The sequence below is a fragment of the Musca vetustissima genome, unplaced genomic scaffold (genome assembly GCF_032173495.1).
Source record: "Musca vetustissima isolate MV318-11 ecotype Yass unplaced genomic scaffold, APGP_CSIRO_Mvet_v1 utg6303, whole genome shotgun sequence".
Classification (NCBI taxonomy): domain Eukaryota; kingdom Metazoa; phylum Arthropoda; class Insecta; order Diptera; family Muscidae; genus Musca; species Musca vetustissima.
Genome location: NW_026877935.1, coordinates 180,079 through 190,659, shown reverse-complemented (window position 1 = coordinate 190,659; position 10,581 = coordinate 180,079). Strand labels below are relative to the sequence as shown.

The 10,581-nt window shown below is 34.8% G+C and overlaps 1 protein-coding gene across 1 annotated transcript; it reads left to right on the top strand.

Annotated features, from left to right (window-relative positions):
• Positions 1-2,491: 2,491 nt before the first annotated feature.
• Positions 2,492-2,842, top strand: LOC133322654 (antennal-specific protein OS-C-like). The gene has a single exon (XM_061531618.1). It carries the CDS (start codon positions 2,492-2,494, stop codon positions 2,840-2,842), a length of 351 nt encoding a protein of 116 aa, XP_061387602.1.
• Positions 2,843-10,581: the final 7,739 nt, after the last annotated feature.

Here is a 10,581-nt window from a genome sequence, read left to right as displayed (position 1 = left end):
AAAAGCAAATAAAGGATATTTCTGTAGGAAGTAGCGATCGCAAAGGAAAAGGGCCTTTGAAAAGATCCCTCTTCATGATTATCTGCAGTTTGCTGTGAGTTTGGACTGTGCGTATTCCAAGTTGATGTGGTTAACAAAACCCGAGTGGATACGGGAAAAAATACATTTTTATATCACGTTCGATCAGGGGAAGTATGGCGAGGGCTGCGCGAAGACCGTTCAAGCGAAGAGTTCGTTTGATCAGGGGAAGTGTGGTTTTAGCTGTGCGACGACCGTTCGGGCGGAAAACTCTGGTTACGTTAATTGATCGACGAATTATTCATGGACCAAGCAAGCGCAAATAAAGGATATTTCTGTAGGAAGTAGAGATCGTAAAGGAAAGAGCCTTTGAAAAGATCCCTCTTCATGATTATCTACAGTTTGCTGCGAGTTTGGGCTGTGTGTATGCCATTGATCCGGTTAATGAAACCAGCGTTGGATATGAAAAGAAGCAGAAAAACAAACGCAACAACGACACCTTGTAAATGTGGAAGTTTTCATGGTACCGAGAAAGCTCTCTACAGAACAAATGCGCTGGCAATTATCATCAGAGCCATGTGAGAGCCCACGTGTTGCGGAGGAGATAAATTGTGTTTACGTTGACCGGCTATTGTGTCAAACACAGCAATAACCGGCAATCGAAAAAAGCAGAAAATGTGTTTTTATTTTTAAAATATCAAAAGGAACTGAAATGTTCTACATCAGCGTGAAGAATCAAGGAAAAGTTCTTGATTTCATAAAAGCGAAGGTGTTAAATCAAGTAGAGTAGAATTCAACCGGAGAAAGTGTCTCCAGCTGAAGAAGAAAATCTGTCAAGAAGATGCTCCTTGCCTGGAGTATCAGTCAAGTGTTCAATCTCACGTTGCCTCGGGGATTGTAAGAACCACAGACCTATGTCTGTTTATAACAAGTATAAAAAAATCCAAAAAAAAATTAAAAACCAATGTAAAATCCAAAAAAAAAAAAAATAATTAAAATACAAAATGTTAGAACATCCACTCCCTGGGTGGGGGTTATAACGCCAAAAAAATTAAAAACGTTTTCAATTGTCTTTTTTTATTTATTTACACAGAAGAGAGACATTTTGATTCACAGCAGGGAGAATCTGAGTGGGTTAGGTGGTTTATCGGTTGTATTGGCCTGTTTGTCGGAAAACCTTATGAATGGAATGAATAGTGGAAATTTGATGATTGCGAGAGGGCATGCGCTATGCACAGGCGTGGTAATACGCCAATGCTCAGCTGTTGTGTTGTAGTGGTTATTGTTCATTGGAAAGAAAATTGCGTTTTTTTATTGACTGGAAACTGAAATCACTTGACATGTGCTAACAACGGTTAACTGTGACCTCCAGTGACTCTTTAAAGCTATGTTGCGAAAATTTCTTCTACATTAATTTAATGTTTAAATTTAGGAGAGAGATGCTGTTGTACTGGAAAGTATTTTGAAGAAGGATTTGTTAGATAAAAAATGTTAAAGCGTTCACGACAGACAGTTTTCAAAGAAAAAAGTAAACCCACAGTTTGAGTAACTATAGACGTATTCTGTAAAGAAATACCATATATTATGTATCTAAAGCTCGGCTTACGGAACAACCGTTCTGTCATAAGCCAGCTAAGTAAGTGAGTAATATGCTAACAAATCTCCCACGCAAAATTATTAATATTCGACGCCTTTAGGGTTAGTAGACATATAAAACTCTTTCTATATTTAAATAGTCATCTGATTTGTTGTAATCATTCTATCTGCGGAGGATATCGATATAAAAAACTAGAACGTATGTTTCGACAATGACAATGGACCTAGCTTCAATGTAATGATTTTATACACATGTTCCATCCTACCATTCGTCGTCAATATCTATCCCTATATGTTCATTTGAAATAACTGTCAGTATACCTATGGTCAAGTATATCCAAAGTTCGAACCGGGCGAACTTAACATTTCTTCCCTTGTTATAACTCGATCCACTCCGCCAAGAAAGTAATTTTTTGAATAACCTGTGGTGTACCACTCAGAGCTATGTTGATAAGCGGAACAGTCGTGCCAGAATCACATAATGTTTTACTTGAGTTCCCAGTATATTACGGAGGTTATAGTATTTTCACTTTTTCCACCATAGGAGCTGCAATTAAATACTCCCATCTCTGCCATGGAGATAATTTAAACTAATTTGAAAACAAATTGAGATCTGCACGCATATCGACTAAAACAATAAACCTATTAGGCGACGCATCTATAAATACAATGATTCCATTTAACTGGGCACATTTCGATCTTCCAACTTTAATAGACAAAACAGTAAATAGATTAAAAAAATGTCCTTTCACTTCAAACGTAATTTGAAAATTGTTGTGCTGCTTTTTATTGTGGTTCAGTTGGTGAAGTGTCAGGTAAAAAATGGAGACATCAAATAAAAAATAAAATCATTTTTCAATATATCAAACAGGACGACATGCCTCCCGAATCTGAAGAAGAGGAAGATGATTCTTCATCCGAAGAAACTGTGGAAGATTCAAATGAATCGGGTAATCGGCGACGACGTCGTCGTTCTATGGAAGTTATGGGACAACCGATACCGGAAAGTCAGGAAGCTCGTGCACTTCCTGGACTACCAGATCCAGCAATGATTTTAAAAATTGCTGAAATTCTTACCACAGTTGGACAAGAAATTCTACCTGTTTTGGTTCAAGGTAATACAGCCGTTGATTCGCTAGTTGATAATTACGTTGAGAACGAAATGAAAATTGTTAAAAATATTAAAAATCAAATCGATGCGATTGCAAAGAATTTGAATAGGAAATAAATTTTATTTTCTCAAAAATATTGAGAAATATTGTTGATGGAAATTAAATGAAAATATTTTATTTTCAATTTCAGCTATTGGCTAAAAATTGGGAATAAATACAATTAATAATCGAAATTCAATAAAATGTTTAAGAGAAATTTGGAAAACTGTATATATGTATGTGTGTTTGTTAAACTGAAAATGTTATTTGGGATTACAAACTTTTGGAGGTATTTGGAAAATCATCAATGTTGTCCCGAATTTTTCGGACTTGGAAACCATTCGAAGTTTTTGCTTACCCGTGTTTTTCTTTTTAAATGTATTCGTTGCGCACGTTTTAAACTTCTTGCCATTTTGAGATGTTTTATTAATCATTTCATGTCAATCTTATCCTTGTATCCTTGACAACGACAGATGTGACGGAAATTTTAAAAAATTATGTAAAGCCAGCGCTAATTTCAAAGTTACGGATGGCAGGCGATTGTAATTACAAATATTCTAAGAAGATTTAACGGCGAACATGATGTAAAGATTTGGGGGGTGGGTGAGGAAATTAATGGCTAACGACATGTGTGAAACGAATCTGGAAATGAGGCAACAAAAAACGAAAACTTAAAAATAATGTGGTAAAGGGGAATCTGCTGATATTCCCAGAGTTCTAATTTACGATTTTTTTTGGTCTACATCTCACTCTGAGCCATAACAAACATCATTGTGTCAACAATTAAGAAGTTACAAATGCAAACAATTATAATTGTTTAGACACTTGTAACCAACGACCATACGCCGTATGACTGTCGCCATGCCTGACATGCGTCAGGATAGAAAAGTCATGGCAACAAACAAACCTCCATCCCAGATATCATTACACGAGTTTCTTAACAATCGGCATGATGCCTCATACCACCCATTCATCCAGGACGAGAGTGAATGACTGTCGTGCAATTGTTTCTTCTTGATATTGTTGTTGATGTGAATGTGATTGAAATGATATGTTGTTAAAGATATGTAAGGTGGCACAGTGGTTTCTATTGGAAACAAAATTCGGCATATGTTTATAGGTTCGAAAGTTTTTTTAAGTATCCTTGTCTCTGAATATCCTTCAAAAAAATACGCCCCCTATAAAAGTCCTTTAAAAATATTCTCCAAAAAACCCGCACCTTTGATAATCCTTTTTACAAAAATCGCACATTTTAAAAGCCGACAGTAAGAGTCCTTTTTATGTCCTTAAAAATATTTTTAGAAGAAATCTACGGCTTTTGATAGTTCTTGAAAGATATATATGTAAAATATATATATATATATATTTATATATATATATATAGTCCTTGAAAAAATATTTTTTTTTAAATATACACCTTTGATAGTCCTTTAAAAATTCACGACTTTGACAGTTCTTGATCTTTTTTTTTAAATCGACGTTTTTGATAGTCCTAGAAAAAATATTTTTGAAAAGTCTAAGCCATTGATAATCCTTGAAAAAGTCGAACACCATGGAGGACTGGTAGGCATTGAAAAAATATCCTTAAAAATTCAAGGTGGTGATGCTCTTTGAATATGTTTAAACAAAATCACTCCTCCCAGAGCCCATGAAACAAATCTTTACATCACTGTTCCAAAATCAAGGTTTCTTAATTTCAATTTAACAGCTAATGGGTGTATATATATATATATATATATTTGAGGGAAACATTGTTAGTTGTTAGCAGGAAGGGAGGTCTCAAATTGGATTATGAGCACTGAGACAAGGCGAAAGTACCTTTGCTGGAAATTAACAATTGCAAGAGGAAGCAGACACGGCAGGCTGAGGCAGCAAAATATGTTGGTGGATTTACAGGATTATAGAGACGGACACACAGAAATACATCCAGACATTGAATTATGTTGATATGCTTGAGTGTATGCATGAGAACACACACACACTCACCCACCCACTGAAATATAATGTTGGAGTTCCCCTTCTGGTTGTGCTTTCTTTCGCAACGATAATAACAGTTAAACCAACAATAACCATGGCAAACATTTGCCATTTGAGCTGTTACAATTGCTGTTCCCCTTCCCGTTGTCAACCCCCACTCCCAGCCATAATTCGAAAACATTATAAGAACATTAAATGTGAAACGCATGTCGCAAGTGGCTTTTATCTTTTATTGAAGTTTTGAAACGTGCAAAGAACTCATACAGAGGGCACACACACAGTTCGTTCCATTCCACGCCACCCCCTTCCCATCCCATTGGCAAATTCGTGAAAGGGAATTTCTCAAAAACTAACGACCCCTTGGTGGGTAAGTAAATAAATGAGTATGGATTTGGGTTTTTATTTCAATGTGACAAACGACTGAGTTGTTCTGTAGTGGTCAAAAGGGCGTTCCAGCAGCAGATGCTGCCGGACTTACTCCCATAACGGGCACAAAAGAAACAAGAACCCCCTTAAGTCGCGTTGCCACAAGATAACAGCAGGCGATGGCGGCGGCAGTCACATACCGCCGTTCAATGTTGTTGACATTTGTACGACCGTAAAATTTTAATCACTCCTCTGTTTAGATTATGAGTCCTGCAAGTAAATAAAAAATAATAGCATCATATCGAAATATATAAGAGGTTTTTAGCATGTCATGCACACTTGTCCTCCCACTCTTCTCTGTACATTGTCCGGCTAAATATGGCAACATATTTAGATATCATAATATCCACTTTTATTTTTTATGAAATAATAATCTATCAAATATGAAAGATTTTATTTTATTTATTATTATTTATTTTATTTTTGAAAGTGTTAATTAAAGATGGTTCATTAAAAACAGAAAACTTTTTGTGCCTATCAAAAGTTGATTGTAAAGAGGCCTGCGAAACATAAAACTCCTAATGAGGGTGTCTTCGATGAAAAATATTTAATGAGAAATGCACGACTCTGGAAGTCAGCCGTTACAAAAATATTCCACCCCTCTTAATTTTTTATTTGCAGCTCCTGATAGTCTTTGAAAAAATATTCTTTAAAAATCCACGCCTCTGATAGGCATTGAAAAAATTATACTTTAAGAATCCAAGTCTCTGTTTATCATTGAAAAAATATTGTTGTCCTTGTGTGTATCTAAGACAAATTATTAAATTATTTTTCCTTGAAAGTTTTTTCCTTATCATCCTAGAATCGATTATTCTTGGTAAGACCTTTCTGTTGTTGAAGGTAACACAAAAGTGGGGAAAGGGATTTCTTTCGGGTATACATGTATGTGTGTATGAATAGTGAATGGCAAAGTTTGTATAGATATATAGATATTTCTTCTTTGGCTTTGTTGTTGCCACAATAATTTTCTTAAATTATGCCATGAAGTTTTTCATTAATTTTCCTCAATAAACTCTGGGGTGTTATGCAGGCTACCCAGTAAAACTTTTATAAACAAAAAAAAAAACAAAATTTGTAGTTTGTTTTAATTGCAAAACAAAAAATATTTTTAAAAATTCAAGCCTTGAAAAAATATTTTAAAAATGCCAGCCCTTGAAAAATTGTTTTTAAAATCCACGTCATTGAAAAAATATTACTAAAAACAGTCAATGGCCATTGGAAATATTCTTTCGTCTGAGTCTGGCGAAGCATCGGTCGATCAAATTAGCATTGGGTTGAACCGGTATTTTGGGGACATCAGATCTTAATGCTTATTTTCGTAGAGTCTCTCAAAATGTTTGCTGGGAAACTCTGACTTTGAAACTATAGAATCGAAACTTAACGAAATACACAAATGTAAAATATTCATTATAATACGCTGGAGAATTTCAAATGATTTGCTTATTTAACTGAATAGGAAGAACACGGTGCACACTACGAGTATAAATATGAAAAAGATATTGGCAAATAAGTTGCCAACATAATTTCCATGCACGACTAGGTCGCCAGAGCACAAATGGGGGTCGAAGTGGTAATGACGGCAACAGAGCAACACCATTGTTCTGTTCAACTGCCAAAAATCATTAGCATTGACAGTTAGACATTATGCAGAGCTCTGTTCTACTGGGTTTGCTGACTTATTAAAAAAGCAACAGAAACAAAACTATAGATAATTTTGTTGGGGAAAAACTCTTAACAACTAAGAAAATTAGATCTATGAGAGTGAAACAAAAAAAGTGTTTTTTTCCGCCGACTCTTTTGGAACAATTTCATAGGTTGGGTGCTGGGTTGTGCATATTGGCAAACTAAACCATCAACAGAATTTAGTTATTAAATCCCCAAGATGTGCTTTTTGTTGGAACATAGGCTTCCTTTTCAGTGACTGTATGGCATAAATAAGGCCTGGGAATTATGCTAACCAAAAATTTTTATCAATTTAATCTGCAGTGAATTATAGTTTGTTGGGTAAAACTTTTCTTAACGGTTTATAAACTGTAATGAGCTTAGATAACTGAAGGATAATTAAGGCTACACTAACACATACAGACTTATTATTTCAGGTAAATTTATTTTATATAGCAAATAGGTTATGTAAAATATGGGCATTTTGAAACATAAGAAACTTGGATTTTAATTAGTTTTTGAGTGTCCCGTATTTTGACATTTGTGATTTTTTTACTGGCACGTAATTAAGAAATGCGACACGTGGAAGATGTCCTCTCGTATACTCTTTTCAATAAACCCCGTTTTTTAAATAAAGGTCCGAGCCGCGATACAAAGTTTCTAAATTTACAATCCTAACATTATTTTCCAACCGAATTGGCTATAAGTAGACATTTAGGATTATCCGAGGATAAAATATCTTCTAAGGGTGATTTTTTGGTAACTATATTTTTGTCGACACTGGTGGAATAAATCACACAGGCTTCGAATATCCACTTTATTAGAGTATGGCAAAATTGGACTAGGCGGATGGACCATTTGAGTAACAGTCGCGGTTAACTTTTGCATTAAAAAATTTTCATACATTAATCGATTCAAATAACAATCTCATGATTATTTCTGAATTTTATGTGTTTTATTTTTGAAAAACTTTCTTTAAGAACGATTTATATGTCTGGACTAATAATCAAAATGCTCATATTTATTATCGAAATTTATAAGGCTTTTTCATGCCGATATCTGGCCTGCCGGTAGATCAAGAACCTTACATCCTCGGAAAGATCATCTCTCACTCACAAGACCCTACCAAATCCGAAAAAGACCTTTCGACTTATTAAGGATTTAGTCTACATGATGGGTAAAATTGAACCTCTCTAAGTATTTTAGCTTATCAGCTGCTCCGAACCTATTGAAAACTCCGAAAATTGGGATTAACAACGCCTGGCCTACCAAGAGAAACCGCAGCACTACATTTCCCTACAAAGAACACTCTGACCTACAGCAACAATATAACTTTCGACTTCTTCTGGCCCCAATAGCTCGGCTTCTCTCACCAAATTTTATATTTCTATTTATGTAATACCAGAATATTTTGGATAGAACTCACACAAATACAAAATACTATGTGCTATAATAATTTAACAAATCTGGAATACTTTTTATGGTATTTCTATAACAAATACGCAATAAATCTATGGCGTATTAAAACCAGTTTTTCAAGTTCACTTTGTGTCTTTAGCGTTTTCCATAAAATCCCTTCCCTAAATCTTCCTATATGTTTGTTATTTCCAGGCAAAAATGATTTATCTTCCTTCTTAGAACAAAAAACCTCTGTGTCCTTGATCACTAACAAAATTTCCCTCCAAAAATCCCGTACAGCGTCTACCTGCTTCATAAATGTCTACACAGCTGCCTTTGGCTTGGGTGATAAGGAAAGGGGATTTGAGAAGTTAAGACACACAACATACAAGTCTTTCTACCTAAGAATGAAGCCGTTATTGTACTTTAGACTTTACTCAACAAAATACTGGCTTTATTTTAAGAAGCTACCCTTTGTTTCTTAAAAGAAAAAATACTGGCTTACTCGGCAAGAAGGATCGTTAAGAAGAATTACTCATTTGTATGTATGTCTTGAGAATTTACAAAGAGAGTATTGAGAGAGTGGTCGCATCTGCCATAAACGCCTTCGATTACTGTTTGCAGAAATGCGCGGGAAATTAAATGTCACTCGTTATTTTCAAATTCAATACTCAGAATTGTTGATCAGACACCGAACGAGTAAATGTAGGGTATTTGATTTCGAAATGCTCAGCAAAAATAGCTGATCTTGCAAAAATTGTATATTTTAAATGTACATTTTTTAGGTTGTTGTTGGATTTATGAAAACCCTTTTAAGAAGTAATTGGTAATGATTTGAAAAATTATGAATACAACGTTTTGCATCCAACATTAACCTTTTAAAAATGTATAAACAGTTTTCAACACAAATATGCTGCAATCTAGTTGAATAACCAATTTTTTTTTTTTTTGAAAATCGTAAATCATTTTCCCCGGAACGCCATGAAGAAAAATTTTGTTTGTGAAATAAGTGGAAGTATTTGAAGATGATGTTTGCAAGAAAGTTTATATTTAAGTCTGTCAGTCAGTGAGATATATAATATTTGTCGTATTAATCCAACCTCGAACTAAGCATTGCAATAATATCATATATGAGACCCTAACCTAATGTTTCGATAATTAAAAAACTATTCATAAAAATATTCCAATTTTACTACGAACAAAATTATAAAAATCAGTCGAAACGCGAAATTTAGCATATTTGTACTTTCACATGAAACGTAATTGGTTTGTGCCACACAACACGCTATTTTTCCTTTGCATAATGTCTTCCACAAAATACCTCTGTACCTGACGGATGCAACCAAGTCATATGCTGAGAGCAACAGTAGTTGTGTGTTTGTTGTGTAGGTAGGTAGACGACACATTGAGTACCCAGCAAACGGACATTGAGTGAAAAATACTGGTTTACTCACCCAAATGCCGGCTGGCGTCAACCACTACTACGTTCTACTCTTGAGTTTTACACAACAAAAATTCGTATCACCAGCACAAAAATCGAAGGCAAATCAGTCATCGTTGAGAGCTCAAGCAGTTAAGTTGTAAAATCGGAAATAAAAAATCCGTATTCGTTGCACAAAGAAAAATAAAAGAAAAAACTAAGAAAGAGAAAAAGGTGATTTGAAGTTAAAATGTTAAGAAAAAAACAAAAGAAATTGAAAATATTTGGAATTTGTTATTACAATACAAAGTAATATAACGTTTAAAACGAAGCGATATTAAATTCTATAACTTAGAAGCCAAAAAATCATTGAATACACAGTTTTTCGGTATACATACACATTTTTGTATTTGCTTATTGCGCAGTTGATGTTAAAAGTGGCAACAATGCATTCCAAACTAGTTTGAATCGTTGGAAACTGTAAAAATATTACGTAATTACTTAAATAAATAGTAATCAAACGTTTGTTTAAAATCGATACCATTTTGCCGAATTCGCCAAAAAATGGTTGAAATTCGTTGCGTTGCGAATTCTAATAAAATTTCATTTTTATTCATCCATTTTAGATACAAAAATTAACCGGACAGTGAAGTGCTACAATACAACGATGCCTTAACACCCACGCCCATCCATTATGGGGACCAAGGGAGCTCTTACAAGGGTAAAGCTCCAAGTCGACTCATTATACTCTGTGCAGTATGTCGCCAAAAGGTGGCGGCCCTCCGCGCGGTGGTCCCCGGGCAACGTCGATTTAAAGGAAATCGGCGGCGAAAATGAGCGGCGCAACTGTAGGGATTAATGGAATAATCCCAAGGAGAAACTGAAGAAAAAAAGAAACTGAAAAAAGGAAGAAGAAAAAGAAACTGTGAGGCT